Genomic DNA, 21346 nt, shown 5'->3' with positions numbered 1-21346 from the left:
CTGAAACATGCTTCAGGGGCTGAAAGGTCCAGACAGATATACCTGGACTGTCATCCCCCAGTCACAGCATGAAGCAGGTGAGAGAAACAGTTACACACATGCTCAGATGCACTCACAAATCCAGCCCAAAAGGGTGCCATGGCACACACACATACAGTCTCACTCCCCCCACAAATGCCCTCATACACACATACACGCGCACACACACACTCTGACTCCTTGGTCGCTAGAAGACTCAGAGACAAGACCCATCACCTTGGAGTAGGGTTCAATCCAGGGAGAGAGGGCCCCCTATTCTCACAGCCAGCCCCATTTTCCCAAAGGGGCAATTAAAGCCCCACGGAAGGCAGTGAGGGATCCACCGGGACGTTCCCCTTGAGGGGGGCCCCTCCCCACCCCCAGTCCTGGCACAGCCCCTCCTCCTCACCAAGATGTCCAGGCTCTCCCAGCGGCCCTGGGGGTCCACACGCTCCAGCACAGGGGGCCCGGGCCCAGCCGGCCGCAGGATGGGCAGACTCAGAGACTTGGAGTCCTTCACTCCCTGCTCCACCTTGCCCTCGTCCCCTGGCTTGGCTGGAGCAGCGTGTGAGGGCAACAAGAGGTCCTCAGTGCCAGGTCTGGTGGAGGAGGGGGCCCCAGTCCTCTCTCCCTTAAGGATCCAAACCAAGGCTGGGCCACCCTCCCCTCACAGCCCCGCCCTGCCAGCACCTGCCACCAGCACCCAGCAGGGACACCTGTATGGTAATGAGCCTGCTCAGGGCCACAGCCAATGGGAACCTGAGCTCCAGGAGGCCCTGCCAGGCCCCAGCCACCTGCCTAGCTAGTGGGCCTGTGGAGCCTGCTGCTCACCTTTGACCCGTAGGTAGTGTCCTCCGAACCTGTAGGCCTCAAAGGTGAGGGACAGGGGTGTGTTGGACTGGTCCAGGTAGATATCTACTTTGCCCAGCGCGATGCCCTTCCTTTCAAATACCGGCAGCAGCACCTCCCTGCCCCCAGGACAGGAGGGCTGTGAGTTAGAGGGGCAGCCACATGAGCCCCCACCCCACCCACAGCCCCAGCTCCCCACCTTCCCAACGGAAAAGGGAGGCCCGCACAGGATCACACACAGGTGCACAGACACCTGGCCACAGAGGTTCTCAGGCAGGCCGAGGTGGATGCGGTAGAATGCAGAGGGGGACAGACCCAGTCACGTGCCCTCATGCTGGTGTGCACACCCATGTGCACGGGTGTGCCCACAGGTGAGGACTCGCTCACTCACAGACCACCACACAGACACACACGGTCACACCTGCAGAGACGTGGAGCCTCGGACATGGGAGGCCACACCTGCCCCCAGCCCCACCAAGCCCTACCCCAGCGACTTCTTCTTCATGGCTGGTACAATCTCCGTCTCGATGTCCACGTTCAGGTCAAATTTCAGGGTGAAGCACTCCTTGCTTGGGTCCTGAGAGGACACAGGGTTAGCCTCTCCACTGCACTCCTCACCGCCCCCACCCTACGGCCCAGGATGGGAACCCCAGCAGGGAAGTGAATGCCAGCGATCTCTCCAGCCCACCTCCATCCTTGGAGGCCCCCCAGCACCCCTGCCGCCCAAGGAGCTCCTGGAGCATCCCCCACCTGGGCAAAGGTGGGCAGCACCAGGCTGGGCGCAGGGTGGCAAGGGAGGCACCTGACTGCAGAGCCCACCCCTCTTCCTGGAGTTCAGAGCAGGGAGGCCCAGCCTCAGGGGCAGCAAAGGGCCTGGGGCTGGGGGCTATCTGGGAGGCCCTTTCCACCAGCCCGGGGGCTCCTCACATCTGTGTATCTCCTCCTTGCTTTCTTCTTGGAGAGTTTCAGGCCTGAGCTCTTCCGGTCCCTGAAGGCAAACGTTGGAGTGTGGGTGGGCCCTCACCACCATGGGACATGAGTGGGGGCCTCTGCTGACCCCCACGCCTCGCTCACCCCAGGGGACAGGTAACTCAGGTGCATTGGCCAGGCCCACCGGGGTTGTGCGCCCTCTGGTGGCCAACACAGGAGTCACACCCAATGGCGCAGGCTGGCTCAGGAACCAGGGCAGCCACAGGGGGTCTGGCCCATCAGCCCTTCTTGGGTAAAGCACCAAAGCATCTGGTCTCGGAATCTCCAATCTCAGACTCAGCCTTGGAAACGCTCCAAGGTACCTGCTCAGCCCGCCTACCCCTCACTTACCCTTTGCTATCCACAGAGCTTTCCTCCTCCTCCTCCAAGTCCACTGCAGGGCTGGTGCGCGGGGGACATGACCGGGTGGACACATTCCGGGCCAGGACAGAGCCTTTGGAGGAAAGTGCATGGGGGTTGTGCCTGCTCCCACCCTGGCCCCTCCAGGGGAACCACAGTCTGTTACCCTGGAACCCCCCAGAGGGTAGCTAAGGCCCTTCAGTTGTGTGAGGACAGGGGCTCAGTCACTGTTATCTATCCCCCCTGCAGACCCAAAAGGACACAAGGGACCTGGAATGACACCCCAGGGGATGCCCTGCCCTCAATACAAACCCACCTATGGCCTCAGTTTACCCTTCCATAAAATAAAGATAAGGAAGCCCTGCCTCCAGGATTGTAATGGGAAAGGGACCAAAGCCTATGGGCTCCCCTTTCTCTTTCAGGCCTCGCCTCCCCCCTGCTATGACCACACCTGGAGTCCCAGGGGGCCCTGGCAGAAGGGGAGACTCCTTTTGTCCCTTTGATCAGCTGGGAAGGAGGTTGTTGGCATGTCTCCAGGGGCCTGGTGGCTCTAAGCCACCCCGCACAGCCAGTTGGCTGGGCAGCGGGCCTTAACCGGGCCCTTCTCAGCAGGAGGGTTTCTTTTTTTTTTTTTTGAGACAGAGTCTCGCTTTGTTGCCCGGGCTAGAGTGAGTGCCGTGGCATCAGCCTAGCTCACAGCAACCTCAAACTCCTGGGCTGAAGCGATCCTCCTGCCTCAGCCTCCCAAGTAGCTGGGACTACAGGCATGCGCCACCATGCCCAGCTAATTTTTTCTATATAGATTTTTAGCTGTCCAAATCATTTCTTTCTATTTTTGGTAGAGACGGGGTCTCACTCTTGCTCAGGCTGGTCTCGAACTCCTGACCTCGAGCGATCCACCCGCCTCGGCCTCCCAGAGTGCTAGGATTACAGGCGTGAGCCACCGCGCCCGGCCAGGAGGGTTTCTTGTTTCCTGCTACAAGTTCATTCTGATCTGAGGGCACCCACCACACACTGCCTCTGCTAGGACAACAGCCTGGCTTGGGGGACTTGCCCAGAAGTCCCCTGTCCTGGGGACAGGCAGAACTGCAAGGGGCAGGGGCAGCTGCAGAAGGTGAGAACCAGGGAGAACACAACACCCAGTAGAGACAAGCCTGTCTCGAGAGGACCACAGCCCCCCGATTTTCTCTCTTGCTAAAAAACTTGTAGAACAGGCCGGGCGCGGTGGCTCACGCCTGTAATCCTAGCACTCTGGGAGGCTGAGGCGGCGGGTGGATCGCTAGAGGTCAGGAGTTCGAGACCAGCCTGAGCGAGACCCCATCTCTACTAAAAATAGAAATAAAAATTATCTGGACAACTAAAAATATATATAGAAAAAATTAGCCGGGCATGGTGGTGCATGCCTATAGTCCCAGCTACTCGGGAGGCTGAGGCAGTAGGATTGCTTAAGCCCAGGAGTTTGAGGTTGCTGTGAGCTAGGCTGACGCCATGGCACTCACTCTAGCCCGGGCAACAGAGCGACTCTGTCTCAAAAAAAAAAAAAAAAACTGGTAGAACAAAAGGAACCATGACATATGTGGGTTTCATTATTTACAGTGGACTCTTGTCCTTCTTGTGGCCCTCTCACAGTTCCAACAGTTACCAAAACAGTCCCCTCAGACACGGGGCTCAGAGCCGCTACAGGGGATCTGGGGTCTGGGCTGGGGGCCCCCTCCTGTGCTCACCTTGTGGGGGCAGGTCGAAGCGGACGTGGCCGTCATAATGCATGGTGCTGTGGAACTTGCTGTCACAGGTCTCGCAGAGGTTGAGGGGTCCCCGGCGGTGCAGCTGCTGGCAGTCGGCGTGGTGGCATACCTGGGAGGAAGGATGGGCGGGGGGTCGGGATGGGCCTGACGGGGCCACCCGGCGGCCAGACCTCTGCAGTGCACAGGTGGGGCTCCCAGCTGCTCTCATTGGCCAACCAGCCAGCCAGCCCTTCTCCACAGGGTGCCTCGTGCTCACTGCTGCACCTGGCAAATGTTCCCCGAGCCCCTGCTACGTGTCCATTCCCAGGGATGCAGAGAAAAGCACGGCCCTGCCCATGAGAAGATGTCAAGGCAATAACTACAAGGCTGGCGCCACCCCAAATAATGCAGCTCGGGCGCTCTCAGGGCTGGAGCCAGAAGGCCCTGAGCTCCAGCAAGCCCCTCCTCTCCTCCCGGCCCAGGCCCTCTGCCTCACTCTATGGCCTGCCCCGGCCCTGGACAGCTGGCCCCACCTGGGTTCCTAAAGACATCGAGTGCAGGAGTTATGGAGGAGTCAGACAAAGGTGGTATTGGTGTCAGTGCCCGTGTGGTGCCCGTGAGTCACTGCTTGGTGACTTGAGCCTGGATTTACCATATCAGCCATCCTCACAGATGACTGTTTCATATCTTCTCTGCCCTCCAATGGCCCACCCCAACCCACTCCCCGCAGACTACTTTGCTTCCTCCTTTTCCAGGGAAACAGAAGCCATCAGGAGGTCCCTGAGCTCCCACCACCTGCCCAGGACTTGGATGAACCACCCTGTTCCAATCCAAGTCCAGTCCTTCCTCCCAGACCCGCCCGCAGCTCAGCTGGGCATTCTCAGCATTCTCCCCTCCCGGCACCACTGAGCCTCCCTCCGCTGGGTCATTCCCGTCGTCATACCCACACGTGCTTATTTCTCCATCTTATAAAGACAGTGTCTTGGCCTCAGTTCACCTCCAGCTACTGCTGCGTTTCTCTTTCCCTTTGCAGCTAACCTCTGTGAAGTAGGAATCCATCCTCATGACTTCCTAGTGCTCTCCTCCCAGCCTCACTATTTTATTTTTCCCAATTTTTGTTTTAAAAATATTCCAAACCTACATAAAGTTATAAGAATAGCACAATTGGCCAGGGACAGTGGTTCACACCTGCAATCCTAGCACCTTGGGAGGCTGAAGTGGGAGGATCAGTTGAGGCCAGGAGTTCCAGACCAGCCTGGGCAACATAGTGGGACCCCCGTCTCTACAAAGAATTTAAAATTCGTTGGATGTGGTGGTATGTGCCTGTAGTCCCAGCTACTTGGGAGGCTGAGGCAGGAGGATTGCTTGAGCCTGGGAGTTTGAGGTTGCAGTGAGCTAAGAGGATGCCACTGCACTCTAGCCCAGGAGACACAGCAAGACTCTGTCTTCAAAAAGAAAAGGCACAATGACATCCACACACCCTTCTGGACTCCACAGTTGTTAATATTTAACACAGTTGCTTTCTCTCTCATTCTCTTTCCTCTGGTGCAGAAATCATGCCATCACGGAAGAATAAAGACGTTTTCCTACAAAACCCCATACAACCATCACACTTGGGAAACTGAACTTGGACATATGGTCCATCTATAGTCTATATTGACATTCTCCCAACTTAATGTCCTGTGTAGATTTGTTTCCCCATATAAGATCCAATCAATGTTAACATATGATTTGTTTCTGTTTATCCCTTTAAAAATGAATTCTCCCCTTTTATTTTTGGTCTTCTACAACATTGACACTTTTGACGCATCCAAGCCAGCAGTCTGGCACAAAGCCACTCAGCATGGACTTGTCTGGTGGTCCTCAGAGAGTTTCGGACTGAGCATTCGGGCAGGGACACCACAGAGCTGACTTTGTGTTCTTGTCAGTGCGCCCGAGATGCGGGATCATTTGGGGATCTCGCTGTACCTTGTAAAAATTCCTTTTCTCCTTGTAATTGTTAAGTAATCTGTGCAGTGACACTTTGAGATGTCTTGTTCCCCAGTAATCCCACACTTAAGCGCTTTAGCAAATCTTGACGATTTTTGCCTAAATCAAAGACTCATCCGGCGGCTGCAAGAGGGGATTCCTCTGTTCCCTCTCAGTCCCTCGGCATCACCCCAGACTCACTCATCTGCGGTCAGCAGTGTCCTCCGTGTGGCCAAGTCTGCTGGCCGTTCCCACAGGACTCAGCATCTGACACCAGCAGCCTCTGTGGTCCCAGGACCCCAAGCTCTCCTGACCCTCTGGCCTCTCTGTCCCCTCAGCTGCTCCTTGTCCATCTCCCTGTCCATGCACCCCTTCTCATTTTTTCTGCATCTACTCACTAGTGGCACATCTCGTCTCATGACCTGAAACACCATCTCCATGCAGAGGGCTCCCAAAGTTAAATCTCCAGTCGGGACTTCTCCCAGGACGCCAGACCAAACTTCTCGACTCTCTGCTTGGATTCTTTTTTTTTTTTTTTTTTTTTTTGAGACAGGGGTCTCACTATATTGCACAAGCTAGCCTCGAACTCCTGGCCTCAAGTAATCCTCCTGCCTCAGCCTCCCTAACAGCTAGGACTACATGTGGATGCCACCGTGCCTGGCTTTCTCCACTCGGGTTCTAACAAGCATCTCAAGCTCAACACATCCACATGTGAACTCCATGGAGCAGAGTTCTCCCTGCAGCTCCCTCCATCTTAGTTAACAGCAGTTCCTTCTAGTGCTAGGTCTTAGGGGTTGAACTGTGTCCTCTCACAAGGTACATTAAGTCCTAACCCCCAGTACCTCAGAATGTAACCCTTATTTCGAAACAAGGTGACTGCAGATGTAATTAGTTAAGATCCGGTCACACTGGAGCATGTAATCACAGGATAGGGAGCAATCATATGACAGGTGTCCTTACAAGAGGAGGAGAAGGGCCACAGAGACAGGACACACAGAGAGAAGGCCACGTGACAACGAAGGCAGAGATCAGAGTGAGGCAGCTACAAGCCAAGGAACATCCGTACCAACATGGATTGAGGTAAAAAATAAAGACAATGAATAAAAATAAGAAAAAATTATTAAAAAATAAAAAAATAAAAAAACAAGGAACATCCGGGGCCAGCTGAAGTTGAAAGAGATAAGGAAGGGCCCTCCCTGAGCGCCTTCGGCGGGAGCAGGGCCCTGCAGACACCTGGATTCCAGACTTCTGGGCTCGAGAACTGGGAGAGAATGAATTTCTCTTGTTCTAAAGCCAGTTGGTGTTAATTTGTTACAACAACTCCTGGAAACTAACACATAGGCCAGAAACTTTGGGGCCACCTTGACTCTTTCTGTTACACCCACACCCAGTCAGTCCAGAGATTGCACTGGCTCCACCTTAGCATCTGTAGCCACAGCTCAGCCTCCGCTATCAGGACACCACTGTCCTGGCCGCCCCTCAGCTGGGTGACAATGGCCTCAAAACTGGCCTCACCCTCCCCATCTGTTCTCCATGGGCAGCCAGAGTGGACCCTGTTCAAACAGGAGTTACATTATATCTGCTCAAGACTCTCCAATGGCTCCCATCTCAATCTGAGTAAAATCCTAAAGGGTTCGGGTTAGGGTTACAGCTAGGGTCATCATACTTGGTGACCTCCCATCCTGTTCACTCTGCCCCACCGCTGGCCTGCTGGCCATTCTCAGACATGTCCCTTCAGGGGAGCTCCCCCACCTCGACCTGTCCCTGGCCTCAGATGGGGAAATGCCTGACTCCCCGCCTGCCCTCCCCTCCTGCAGACCTCGACTCCTAGTCACCTTCTCGTCATCCTTCCCGGTCACTTCAAACTCCCTTTCTCTCCTGCCATCTGACGGGCCCCATGTTCCATGTTGTTGCCCCTGAACACACCTGGTCAGCCCCATAAAGTCAGTGTCCTATCTCCAGGCTCAGCTGCTCAATACATACTGGTTTAATTTATTTATTAAAGCAGTGGACAGGCACTGAAGAGTTTTTGGCTGGCAAAAGCCCAATCAGAGATTGCCAAGCTGACAGTCACAGTGAGGACGGCATGGAGAGCAGAGAAGGTGGTCAGAGGCAAGAGGGCAGAGGAGGCTGGGAGAAGTCTGAGCTCCATTTGTAATGCGGCCAGCACGTGGCCTGTGGCTGCACTGAGGGCATTACATGCGTCGCTGTCATCTCCTCTCATCCCATAAGGTAGGGGCTATCATTGTCCCTATTTCCTCACAAGAGGAAAGTGAGGCTCAGAGAGATTAAGTAACTTGTCTAAGGTCACAGAGCCAACAGAGTCAGGCCTTGAAGCCAGATTTTAACCACATTCACACCCTCTCTTGGGTATCTCGGAAGGGAGAGATGTGTGGGGAGGCTGGCCTTGAGTCAGCAGGGGATATGGAGACGGGAGGAAATCAGCCGGGGTTGATGCTTGCTGTGTTGGCTCCTGTGTCCCTCCACTCCTCCATCGGGCAGGAAAGGGAACAGGGCACAGAAGTGGCATCAGTGATGGCACACCCAGTAGGCTCACTGGCTATGGGAGGCTGGCTGACTTGTGTGAAGCTGGGCCATGAGCAGGCAGCTGTGGACATTGTGACCCAGATGGCCGAGGGCAGCCTGAGTGCCAGGCGCCCCCTTGGGGAGTGCTCTTCAGTAGTGTTGTTTGGGGTTGAAGTAGGGGAAGGGCTCCCTCAACCACCGCAGCTGTTTCTGGTTTCCGTCTTTACCTACTTTGCTAAAGAAAGTACAAAGACCACAACGCTATCCTCAGCCACCCCGAGCCCCTTGCCTGGCGTCCCCAGGGCACTGCTGAGAAGGGCCTGACTCTGCAGATTCTGGGGCCCCAAGATTCAAGGTCTCCTCTTAAGAATGAATCTGAGGAAGGGCTGTGCCCACTTGGGCCCCTCTTCCCAGGAGCCCCCCCAGTCTGCCAGCTGGGCAGCCCTCTCGCACCCTGAGTCCAGCCACTTTGGCCCAGGGTCCCCCTCCAATCCCTTCCTGGGCACTTGAGATCTCCCTAATAGCTTCTCTGAGCCGGTGCCAGGTGGGGCTGCAGATGCCCTGGGCTCATGGTGGGTAGGGAGTCCCGAGGAGGATCTAGGGTACCCTTCCAGTCCAAGTCCATGGGTCTGTGCCACAGTCTTATTTTTATTTTTTAAGACAGAGTCTTGCTCTGTGTTTCCTGGGCTAGTGCCGTGGCATCAGCCTAGCTCACAGCAACCTCAGACTCCTGGGCTCACACAATTTTTGCCTCAGCCTCAGGTAGCTGGGACTACAGGCATGCACCACCATGCCTGGCTAATTTTTTCTATATATTTTTAGTTGTCTGGCTAATTTCTTTCTATTTTTAGGAGAGATAGGGGTCTCACTCTTGCTCCGGCTGGTCTCGGACTCCTGACCTCGAGTGATCCTCCCGCCTCGGCCTCCCAGAGTGCTAGGATTACAGGCGTGAGCCACCGCACCTGGCCCACACAATCTTGTTTTTAAACCAACCCAATACATAGACAGCAGAGTTTACACACGGATCCACAGGTCATGGCAGACTCAGCAGTGAACAAATACTTAGGGAGCACCTGTTACGAGCCCCACCCTGAGGAGGCACCGGCTCCCTCGAAAGACTCTGGAGCTCAATTTCCCAGCACTGTGACGGGCTTTGGTGCTCACTGCACCATGGCTGCTGTTGCTACTACTACTGAGCCCACCTGCTCCCACGCTCTCAGCAGCTCCCAGGCTCAGGGCCACCAGGGCACCTGGGTCAGGCCCAGGATCTGCACTAGCTGCTTCCAGACTTAACTGAGCAGGCCTGGTTGAGGATGAAGTTCCTGAAACCCTCGGGGAGAAGCATAAGCCCAACAGAGAAGCTGGGGTGGGCAGAGGGCCTTGCTGCAGTTTCTGTTCCCCCATCCCCCTCCCACCTCTCACCCCCAAACCACAGGCTCCTCCAGCTCTCTCCAGGTGCAGGGGTCTCCCCAGCACTAGAGCAGGGTGGCCCCTTTCCAAAGCCAAACTCTTGGGCCCCTTCTCAGACCCATGTGCCCCGTCTCCCACCGTCCTGCCTGCCAGCCACGTCCCCCTTCTGAGGGCAGCAGCACCACTGCCAGTGGGGGAGGGGCAGCATGGTCCTGGGGGAAAGTTCCCAGCACTCAACCCAGGGGAGGGGAGAGCCCACCTGATGGGGACATCCAGGTCACACTGCACCTTCAAAAACAGCAGCTTTACAAATAACAGAAGGGAGGCCCTTTGGGGGACACAATAAAGGCCACCCCCACGTGGATGGGGGTACCCAAGCCAGTCTTCCTCACACGGGGCTGAGGCCAGGCACAGAAGGAGAAACAGAGGCCAGTGTGGTAGAAGGAGTGTGGGCAGGGCCAGGAGCTGAGGAAGGAAAGGGGGAGGGGTGGCCCAGAGCAGGGCCTGGGACCCACAGGTGCGTCCGGAGGCAGCCCCAGACACAAAAGGCCAGGGATTGGCGGGGACATCTGGCCCGCTGGCCCCCTAGGTCACCGAGGTTGGGGGGCACACCTCGGGGTCCCAGGTCCCCGTCCCCCAGTGTGCAGCCCAGGTAGGGGCTCGGCCACTCTGGGTCCCATGCCCCTCCCCGGGGGGCTGCGCCCAGGGACCGAGGGGCCCACAGTCACACGCACCCCGCCCCAGCCTCCCCGCGCAGGGCCCGGCCCACGTCCCACCCCCCGTACCTGGCCTTCACCGTCGCGTGCGCGACCCCCTGCCCAGGAGGGCTCGGGGTCCCGGGAGGGCAGCCCCAGGCCTGGCCTGGAGGCCGCTCGGCGCCCGGAGACGCCGGGGCCCGTCCCCATGGCGGCCGGAGGAAGCGGCGGTCTGCGCCGCCCGCCGGACAAAGCGCGGAGCCCCGCTTCCTGCCATTGTGCGGCCGCGCCCGCCCCCGGCCGAGCGCGCGGGGACCCCGGAGGGCCGGGCCGGGGACAGCCCCCCCGCAGGAACGCGGCCGCCCCGCCCGCCCGCCCGGCGCCGGGGGCGCCCACTCCACTCCGACCCCCACCCCGCCCCCTCGCAAACGCCCCGGACCCTCGCCTCGAAGCCTCGGCCGGGAACCCTTCTCCCTCCTCCGAGCCGGGAGGCGGGACAGGGACACCCCTCTCCGCTCGGACTCCCGCCGACGCACCCCAGCCCCGCGCCCCGCGCGCAGCCCTGGGGACCCCGCCTCTGAGCTCGCGGACCGCGCTTGCACTGCCAGGCAGTGGTGCAGCCAGAGCCAGGGGGCCCGGTGACCTCCGGTGGAGGCAGGGGACAGAAGGCGGGCTGATCGAGAGGGAGGAGGGGCCGTGTTTTGGCAGCCCCCGGGCTTGGGTGAGTCGAGGGCGTCAGGAAAACCCGGCCCCCAACTCGGCTGTCCCCTAGTCCCTGCGGCTGCCGGCGGGGTCGCCACCGCCAGGGGGCGCCCGGCACAGCCCGAGAGGGCGCAGGCCCCGGCTTGGCGAGCTGGGCTGTCAGCGCGCTGACGCACGTTCCCAGGAAGGGAGGGCAGGCGCTGCTATCTCCACCCATGTGTGGGGCATGAAGGGACATAAAGAGACATAAAAGTCCACAGGCAGGACTGAAACCTGGACCTCCGATTCCAGGGGTATGGAATGGCCCCCTTCGGACACTCCTGGGTACCCACAGGGGTGAGGGGGACACACCGTCTGCCATCAGCCCACCCACCCCCTAGACAGCTCCTCCTCCGTCTGGCTCCTTGGCCACAGAGGGTGCAGAGGGGGGCAGGGGGCGAGGGTCTGTGAGATGGCTTTGAGCTGCAGCAGTTTATCAGGGGCTGCCTCTGCTCCCAAAGCCTAAGTCATCCACTGTCCACACCACAGGCAGATTTTTGAAAAGTAAAGCTTCCCATCTTGGTTGGAATAAAATCCTACCACGGCCTGGCTCCCAGGTCGCCTCCTAGCTGGGCCACCTGCTGGCCTTCTTTCCGTCCCTACAACCCACCAAGCTCAGGGCCTCCACCTCTGGCCTCCACCTCTGGGCTCTCTCTGACTGGAATTCCATGGGCCCTCGATCTCCAAACAGCTGGCACCAGGCCTCAACTTAAATGTCACCTCCCTATGGCACCCTTTATCCTCCTCTCAAAAGAAATAGCCCCTCACGCTCTCAATCCCTTTAAGTTAAATTGTTTCCTTCTTAGCATCTATTACTACCTGAAATTACTTTATTTCTTTGTTCACTTCTTTAGTATCATTCTTCCCTACTAGGATGTCCTCTCTGGAGGCCAGGGCCCTTGGCTGTCTGATTGCCCCGTGTTCTCAGCACTTAGAACGGTGCGACACACAGTAGGTGTGCTCACCATAGACTAGATCAGCGAATGGCTGACTGAAGGCAGAGGAAGGGTCTTCGTGCTACAGGAGAACTTGGGGGCAGGGAAGGTCTCTGCCAGGATTGCCGAGGCAGGAAGGGAGATCCCAGGGGAGTCCGTCCTTCCTTGCCCTCAATGGTTAATAGAGCCCTCTGCGCTGCTGGACCAAAGGTTCTCTTCCTCCTCCTGGCATCCATGACCTTGGGCCTGCTGGTCCCAGGCAGGTGAGCTTCTACCTCAAATCTTGGTAGTCTTGCCCGGGACCCCTGACCCTGCTGCTGCCCCACAGACATAAGCTACTTTCCACTAAGCACTCTCAAGTGCCACACCTGTCCCAGGGGTTTTGGGCAGCAAATCCCATTCACTCTTCTCAAAGACTCTAAGGAGCAGATACTGCTACTATCCCCATTTAACAGAGGAAGGAACTAAGGCCTGCAGAGGTTAAGTGACTTGCCCCAGAGTCACCAGCTGGTAAGTGGGGAAATGGAGGCCTGTGCTTTAGACCACTACTCCTGTGCCTCAGGCACAGCGAGGGGGCTGGGACGTGGAGACCAGCTAAGTGGGCACCAGGCCCTTGAGGACCAGCTTCTTGGGCACAGGGCAGATTCTGAAGCCCACTTGGGGGGACCCCACTGGCATGAGGTAACCAGGTCGCATCAAGAGGAGACCACTAGAGCTGGGCCAGGGCATCCCTGAGTCCTGCTGCTGCTTGAGGGCCAGGGCCCTGCTGCCCCAGGGCAAGAGTACAGAGTGGGGACAGGAAAGGAGCCCCCAGCCCCTGCACCAGGGTAGGAGGGAGCCTGAGCCAGCTTCTGGCTTCTCACCCAGTCTCTACAGAAGGGAGCTGAACTAGCTCAGGAGCAGACCCAAGAGGTCCTGGCCCCTGACTCCCTGAGGAGGGGGCCCCTCCCTGGCCCAGCCCCAGCTCCAGGCTCATGAGTCAGGCCGGCTTGTTGAAACTGATACCCAGAAACCAGATGCAGAGGCTGATGAATAATGGAGTCTCCAAGGCAAGGACCCCCCCCAACTCTCCTTCAGCACCACCTCCCCAGCCCCAGAAAAGCAGAAGCCATCCCGGGGATCCCATGGGCATCCCTGCCCCACAATGCGTTGGGACCCCAGCCTGGTCTGGATGGGAGAGGGACTTCCCTGTCCAGGAGGGGACACAAGTCTGGGGCCAGCTCCATGCTCTGCCCACTGGCCTGGAGCTGGCCTGGAACCAGGAGTTGGGGCTCCTTGGCTGAAGGGCCCCTGCCAGGGGTTCTCCAGCAGGGCTATGCTGCCCTGGGAGCCTGCTGGCCCCAAGGCCCCACCTGCCACCTTGGAAACCCAGGGGTGGAGGCTGCATGCGTGGGCAGGCGGGCCAGGGCAGGGCGGCTCTGCCAGGCCGTTCTCTTGACTCCACCCGGCCTGCCCAGCTCCTCCCTTCCCCTAGGCCTTGGCCTCACCCCTCGTCCACTGAGTTCCAAGGCCCACCTGGAATCAGAGCCTGTCCTAAGGCCCTGCCCTGTGCTGGGCAGATGGCAGGGGTTCAGAAAAATCTCTCCCCAGGGTAGGTACCCCCAAACATGTGCTGGAAGCCAGCAAGGCCCCTTTCTTCCCTGGGAGTGGCCCTGGCTGGGATTCCCGAGGCTGGGACCCAGTGCTAGAGAAAGGGAGTGCCCACCATGATGAACTTTACCTCCTGCCCATTCCCTGCACAAATACACCAGACCTTGGAGCCCCAGACTCCAGCATTGTGGCATCAGAACGACTGGACCCTGGGCATGCCCTTCCCCAGTGCCACATAGAAGGCTCTTTGGGAGGGAATGGGGGAGAGGGCACATGCTTGGGCTTCAGAAGACCTGGTTCTGGAGCCCACCTACCCCTGCTCTTCACCCCACTGGGCCTTGATCTCCCCACATGTGCAAAGAGGGCACTGGCCAGTTCTCTAGGACTACCAAGGGATGACTGCTAGGTCTGGACCTTGGCCAAGGAGCAGGGGAATAGTAAAATACCCCCAGAGCTCCCCTAAACCTGAGCAAGGCTACTAAGGAATTTCAGCTCCATTTCCCCGCCTTCCATCAAGGCAGGCCAGAGCCCCTCCCAGGTTGACCGATCCTCCCCCGGCGCCCCCTCCGCCCCAACCCCCAAGCGGCTGCCTGGGCACAGCCTCTGGCGCCCCCTGCCGGCCTCTAGAGGACCTTTCTGCCTGGGACCGACTCGCGGATGGGCAGGGGCGGCCGAGCCTCCCAGGCACCGGCGTGCCAAGGCCCCTCCAGGATCCCCGGCCCCGCCAACAACCTCACACCGGGGCCCCGGGCCCATAGACTCCTCACGGCCCTATCTCCCGGCCGACCCCACCCTAGAGTCACTCGGGCGGGCACTTGAACTCATTCCACCCTCAAGTAAATGAAGAGGCCCCTCGAGACCCACCCTCAGTCCTGGCACTTCGTGGGATCCTCGACTTCGGGTTCTGTCCATTAATTCAGGGGGCCCTGGTGCCCAGACCCACCCCCGTCCGGAACTAGGCCCGCTTCCCCGTGAGACTCACCTGGGGACAAGTGTCTCCCCTGTGGCTGGGGCTCGGGCCAAGACTGCCAAAGCCCCCGGGGACGCGCTGGGCAAGGAGGACCGAGGCTGCGGGGCGGGCCCAGCCTACTCTGCGCCGACCGGAGGCGCGGCACGTAGGGGAATTACGGTACGGCGCGGGCGCTAACACCTGGGTGGGCCGGGGCGTACGTACCGCCGGCGCCGCCCGGCCTGGACCCGGGAGAAAAGGGGTCGGGGGGGGTCCCGGCGCGGACCCCGCGGGCCAGGGGGATGGCAGGAGGCCGGGCCGTGGCTTGGGGGTAATCTAAGATCCGGGCCTGGGGGAGTGGGTAGGGAGCGTTCCTATTCCCAAGGGCCGGCGCTTTACAGATCTCGGAAAAGTTCAAAGTCTCTGGTCATTAACCAGGGCTTGAAGACAGGGGCTCGCCCATGGAGTGAGGGGGCGAGGCCCGCGACATAAAGCTGCCCTGGACCCCCAGAGGGGCCCTGGGGGACCAGGCGAAAGGACCCGCAAGCTGAGCCCGCTGCGGGAACCGCCCCGAACCAGGATGGGCTTCGGCTCCACTATAAAACGCTGGATTCTGAACTGGGCGTCGGGGGTGCCACAGAAGCAGCCCGCCTTCCTCTGAGGACCCCTCTTTTTTTCTGGCCCAGGTGCCATGGCTGGAAAAGGGGGCCATTCCGCCCTTTGGTGGTTTCCAGTTTCAAACAGCTGCACTCAGGACTGGGGAAGGGGAACTGTGTGGGGATACGGGAGTCCCCACCCCCCCCCCTCGCAAAAGGAGCCAAGCACACCTCCCCTTGTCCCTGCTAGTCCAATATCAAGAACCCCGATGGGCTGGGTTCAGACCGCCAGCGTTTTCCTGCACTTTCAAGCTTTCTGCACCGCCCTCGCTGTGGCCCCTCACCAGGCCAGGGCCTCCAGACTGCCAGCACCGGTCCCAGCTGGAGCTGACTCCTGGGGCTGGGCCCACCCAGCGCAGCTCCTCTTCTCTGTTCCTTCTCGCTGGGCCAGGCCCCAGGGCTTCACCTGCTCCCCCAAAATTACTTAACCAAAACCCAGGAGTTCCACTTGCATTGCTTCTCTGGCCCTGCCCCTTTCTTCAGCTACAGACAGGGACCAGTCACCTCCAAAGATCCCCCCACCTGGCCATTCCGAAGAACACTGTGGTCTCCTACTTCTTACCCCCAGGAGAATAGGTGACTCCCTCTCCCATTGTCCACTGCATCCTGCCCATTCTTTCTCCACTGGTATCTCAGATCCACCCCTTCCTCTGCCGGAGTCCCCTGGTCTTCATCTGGCAACCCCCTCCACCACCACACATGCACCCTGACTCATCCCTGCCACCTCACAGGCCATTGTTAAGCTGGAAGGGAACTCTGAGATCATCAGATCCAACCTCCACTCCACGCTCCACAATCCCCTGTACACAGCCCTTCCCACTTCTGCTTGAATACATTTAGGAATGGGGTGCTCACTACCTCTACTTGGGGGAATAGTGCGAGCTGTTAGAAACTCTGTCCTGTACTCAACCAAACTCACCTCCCTGTCCAGGCCCATGGGAGCATGCAGAGAAACTCACCTCTCACCTCCCTTTCCTCCTGAGAGCTCCTGAGGCTCTGAGGACAGGCAGACTTGGTTTGAGTCCCAGTCTTGCCTTAGCAAAGCATTTCACCTCCCTGCCCCTCAGTGTCCTCCCTACAAAATGGAGGTGGGTAGTCTCCGCTGTGGGGGCGGGTGGCAGTGAGGACTAGATGAGGTTCCTGCTGGGGGCACTACAGCAGAGCATGGCACACAGCAGGTGCTGAATAAATGGTGGCTGCTAGACTGATTGTTCTTGTTTGAGGATTATACCCCATGGCTCCCAGCTCCAGAATAAATACCCCTCAAATGTGGTGGCCCAGTGTCACAAGTGTTCTCCTCCATGTCTCCTTGTGACTTGGGGTCCCCTGAGCTGATTTTAATCAGACTGCCCAGCACAAGGGAGCCCAGCAAGGAGCTGGGGAGCCCAGACACCTGTGGCTACCTTTCAGGAGGGCAGGGACACCTGCCTTGGTCTCACCCCAGCCATCCTCCATCTCCCACACAGTCTGAGCTCCAGCTGCCCCGGGAACACAGCAGGCGTGCAGTGAACATTTGTCTCTCTGGGGCCAGGTTCAGTGGCTCACGCCTGTAATCCTAGTGTTTTGGGAGGCCAAGGCGGGAGGACTGCTTGAGGCCAGGAGTTCAAAATCAGCCTGGGCAACATACCAAGACCTTGTCTCTACAAAACATTTTTAAAAATTAGCCAGGCGTGGTGATGCCTCCCTCTAGTCCCAGCTACTCAAGAAGCTGAGGTGGAGGAATAGCTTCAGCCCAGGAGTTTGAGGCTGCAGTGAACTGCGATCATGTCACTGCCCCCGAGCCTGGATGACAGAGTGAGATCTTGTCTCTAATTAAAAGAAAAAAAATTGTCTAGCTGGGCAGGGTTGGGTGGGTAGAGTCTGGGGTGGAGCCTGGGGAGGTCTCAGATATCAGAGAGGTACAGAGGGCACATCTAAAGTCTGGGGGTGACTGTTATTTCCCCTACAAACTAGATGGATGCCATGACCAGAGCTAGCATCTCCCTGGACACCTATGGCATGCCGGGCTCTGTGCTAAGCACTTTATATATGGGGGCCTCTTTTAATCCTCACTCAAACTGTAGAAGCTTTATTTTCCAGATGAGGAAGCTGAGGCTCAGAGAGGTATAGTGACTTGCCCAGGGTCACCCAGCTGGAAAGGAGCGGGCTTGATCCTGGAGCACATAGGTATAGGCCACTCTACATATCTTCACCCTGGGGAGGGACAGGGACACCATCTCTCTCCGTGGCACACAGTCCAGACTCCTCACCTGGGCATGGGGGGTGCTCCTGGTCCAGCCTGCCTCCCTCTGCCCACGGCCCCTAGCCTCGCCTGCTCCCTACAGCCCCCCAACATCCCTGCCTGCTCACTCAGCTTTCCTCCGCCTCCATACCTCCTTATTCCTCAGGACTCCAGCTGCCTCCAACAGGAGGTAGGGGTAGGGGGGCTGATGCATCTCAGAAGCCCCAGCACCCAGGAGAGCCTCAAACAAAATACCAAGGGTGGGCCCAGAAGCTGAAGGGTCCAGCCCTGTGTGAAGACAGCCCTTCCCCAGGGCAGTCTGGAGCGTCAGTTTGGCCAACCAAAGTTGTCACCTCCCTTCCCTCCTCTCCCGGCGAGGAGCTAGGACATCAGCTCCAGGAGGGCATCCCTCATTCCCTGGAGACCTCCTGGGCCTAGAACTGGGCCTGGCACCAGCAGACACTCAAAGCTGATTGGTGAGTGAATGAATGAAGTCATCTCCTTCAAAGCGCTAGTCACCTCCTGAAGAGCAAGAGGGGGCGCTTGCCAGGAGAAGCCTCACTCCAGGCCAAGCTCCGTCAGCCACGCTGTGTGACGTGGGCAAGTTCCTCCACCTCTCTGAGCCTCAGTTTCCTTACATGTCAGGTGGCAGTAAGAAGAAGGCTTTTCTCCTGAGGTTCTCGTGAGGGCTCACTGAGACGAGCAGGAGGCCGGCACAGAAACATGTTTGGTCCATGGTGGTTACTATTATCATCAACAACAGTGATATCCTCTGGTCCTCTTTCTCACCAAATCTGAGCGTCCCTCACCTCCTCCCAGCCCCTGCCTCTGCATTTCTGGCTGTGGCAGTTTCCCTTCCTGCACTGCCCTTGCTCTGCCTGTCCATGTTCTCACAACCATTAGAGGCCACCTCCTCCAGGGTGTCCTCCCTGACTGGCTCTACTGCCTCTGATCCCTCAGTCATCTCTGTCCCTGCAGTGAGTCTGTGCAGTTTATCCCACACTGGGTCCCAGTGGTGACAGGGCCCAGACTCTCCCCCTGCAGGCTGCTGATGCCAATGGCAGCTGTGCTGAGCTCCAAGCAGGCCAGAGCAGGGCTGGAGCTGGGGTCTGGATGCTGCAGGGGGCCCACGCCCACTCTGAGACCAGCTCTTGTCTCACTGTCCTCAACCCTGCAGCCTGCCCCTGCCTGCAGCAGCTTGGGGGCCTGTCCTGGGAGCAGCTGCCCAGAGCAGAGGCTGGGACAGTGTGCCATGGTCTTCCTTGTCACCCCTTTAGGTCAGGCAGAGGCCTCGGGGCTTTGCGGACCCACGGCAGGATGTACGCTAGGGGGAACTGAGGCCAGGTTGTTGCCAGAGCCCCCATCTGGGAGAGAGGCAACCAGCCAACACCAGAGCCCGATGCCAGGCACCATCCGTGCCAGCAGATTGTATCTGACATCACAGCCGCCCCCTTGCCCGGTGACCACGGCAACTGGAGGCCTCCCCCTCCCCTCCCCGCCCCCAGAACAGTTCTCCATGTTCCTTCCCACCATGGTCCTCCTAGGCAGAATGAGTGTGTGTGTGTCTGGGTGGAGGTGGGGGTAGGGGAGCTAGGGGGTGGGAAGGTGGCATTTTAAATTTCCTGCAGCTGGCAGAGTTGCGCCACACAGTGGTTAGGAACAGGGACCTTGGCATTACATAGACCTGGGTGCTGGGTTTGAATACCAGCTCTCCCACTTCCTAGCAATCCGTCCTTGGCTGATCTGCTTCACCTCTCTGAGCCTCAGTTTCTCTACCTGTAAGTGGAGATAAGGACCCATCTCAGAAGGCTGGGGCAGGAGTCACTGAGTCCTCAGTGCCTGGGCCTGTCACAGTTAGTACTATTATCACCTACATGCATGCTGGGAAGGGCCACACCTGGGATCAAACCCTGGCTCATCTCTCATGAGCTGTGGGGCCTTGGCTAAGTCACACAACCTCTCTGAACCTTGGTATCTTCATCTGGAAAACAAGGTGTTGATGCTTTGCCTGCAGAGCTGCTGCAGGCAGTGCTTAAAGGCACAGAGGGCCTGTGGCACCGAGCCGGCACACCACAGGCAGAAGCGCCCAGGCAGTATTTGTCCCACTAGCCCTCTTCCGGCCCTTTCTCCCTGGTTTATGTTTTGCCCCTGGCACTTCAAGACCAAGTGGCCTCTTCCTCCTGTTGTCATCCCCAGGGCCAAAGTCACGCTCACCAAGTCCCAAAGTGTCCCAGACTCATGCCCAGGCCTGAAGAGCAGTGGGGTACCACAGACAGGGCGCCGGCTGGACACTAGACCAGAACCTTGGGGGACCACTTCCCCCTGCCCAGCTTCAGCTTCCTCATCTGTGACATGGGACAGCTGCAAGGACCACAGTGCAGCAAAGGGCTTTGGGGCCCCCCTTCCCCCCTGTCCTGTCCTTGCAGAAGTCCCTCCCCTCCACTATTCCTGAGCCAGGAGCAGCCCCTCTGCCTCTTAAACCAGCCACTGGGTGGCCCTACCTGCCCCTGAACCCAAGGACACTGCAGCCCAGACAGCTGCACCCTTGCCAGGGCTCTCTGGATATCAGGTGCTTGGATAAAGAGCACTGTCCCCTCTGCTCCCAGGTGTCCCCAGGCTGTCCAGCCTCCCTACCTTGGCCGCCCGCCCCTTGTCCATGCAGGCCGGGTTCTGACAGCGAAGTCCCTTCTCCTCGGCTGGGCTGTGGTCGTCTGCAGAGGAGGAGCAAAGGGTATCAGTGGGGGTGGGGGGACACTCAGGCTCCCCTGGGCCCCTGGGGCCTCCTGACCAGAGGAGGGTGGGGCAGTCCCCTCAGTCCTCCCTTCAAAGGAGGTCAGTGTCCCTTTCTCTTTTAAATGCCAACTTATCTGCACGGGAATCTGTTTGCAGAGCCCTTTTCTTGCTGCAGTTCCCCAGGGAAATTATCCAGATTCCACGGGGAGAAAACGTCTTTGGAAATAAGCTGCTCCCTCCCTCTGTCCCACTAGTTGAGGGGGTGGCCCTCAGTGACCTTGTGGGGCCCCAGACTTTCTGGGGGATCCCTGCAGGGTGGCTGGGGGGAGGGGGACTCCAGGGGTCCAAGATACCCTCCCAACCCTGCCCTCCACATCACTCCCTTTAGGGACAGACACCCCCCCCAAAGGCCTGGGGTGACCCCCACAAAGGCCTGGGGTGACCCCCCCTTTCCCCTGCTGCCCTGAATTTGACCCCTCCCAGCTGCCTCTTCCTGGGGGCCAGGGCGCAGCAGCGGAAGGGGCAGGGATGGGGGGCTAAGAGGCACGGTGCAGGGGGCGGCGGGCGGTGGGGGAGCTGGGTGCTGCCCAGGCGGCCAGGACAGGGGGCGGCGTTTGGGCCCCAGCGGCCGAGGCGGGCGTCCGCCTCCACCCCGCAGGCCCTGCCCGAGTGGGGGGCGGCAAGCCCCCCACGCTCCCCGCCCCGCCCCGGGGTCCCGCCCGCCCGGCCGCCGCGTGGAGGGCCAAGGCACCTCTGCCGCGCTTACCCATGGAGCCGGCGCCGGGCAGGGGCGCGGGGAGGCCGCAGCGCCGGACCCTCGCGGCGGGAGGCGGGCGGGCGGGGCAGGTGGCGGGGGGCGGAGCCGGCGGGGGCCCCGCCTGCGGGGGGCGGGGAGCCGCGGGGACCGGGCTGGGCAAAATGACTGGGTGACCCAGGCGCTGTCCCTCCGCCCCAGCTCCCCGGGCCTGGCCAGCCACCGCAGAAGAGGCCTCGCTCGAAAGT

At 59.2% G+C, this 21346-nt stretch overlaps 1 protein-coding gene across 6 annotated transcripts in view; it reads right to left on the bottom strand.

Moving 5' to 3' along the window:
• PLEKHG5 (pleckstrin homology and RhoGEF domain containing G5) overlaps positions 1 to 21346 on the bottom strand; it is a 45667-nt gene that overhangs the window by 6411 nt on the left and 17910 nt on the right. For 2 of the 6 annotated variants that reach the window (XM_045546260.1, XM_045546259.1), the window contains exons 2-8: positions 20246 to 20322; positions 3921 to 4050; positions 2188 to 2290; positions 1795 to 1855; positions 1353 to 1444; positions 850 to 986; positions 428 to 573 (exon numbers count right to left, since the gene is read on the bottom strand). In XM_045546260.1, coding sequence (XP_045402216.1) covers positions 428 to 573; positions 850 to 986; positions 1353 to 1444; positions 1795 to 1855; positions 2188 to 2290; positions 3921 to 4050; positions 20246 to 20322 — 746 coding nt within the window. Of the gene's footprint in view, positions 1 to 427; positions 574 to 849; positions 987 to 1352; positions 1445 to 1794; positions 1856 to 2187; positions 2291 to 3920; positions 4051 to 5108; positions 5132 to 10609; positions 10753 to 20245; positions 20323 to 21110; positions 21173 to 21346 lie in introns of those variants that run through there. The other 4 variants (XM_045546261.1, XM_045546264.1, XM_045546262.1 and 1 more) reach the window with 3 other exon arrangements.

The sequence above is a fragment of the Lemur catta genome, chromosome 3 (genome assembly GCF_020740605.2).
Source record: "Lemur catta isolate mLemCat1 chromosome 3, mLemCat1.pri, whole genome shotgun sequence".
Taxonomy (NCBI): Eukaryota; Metazoa; Chordata; class Mammalia; order Primates; family Lemuridae; genus Lemur; species Lemur catta.
Note: the sequence above shows the minus strand (reverse complement) of the source record. Positions and strands in the feature narration are given on the sequence as shown.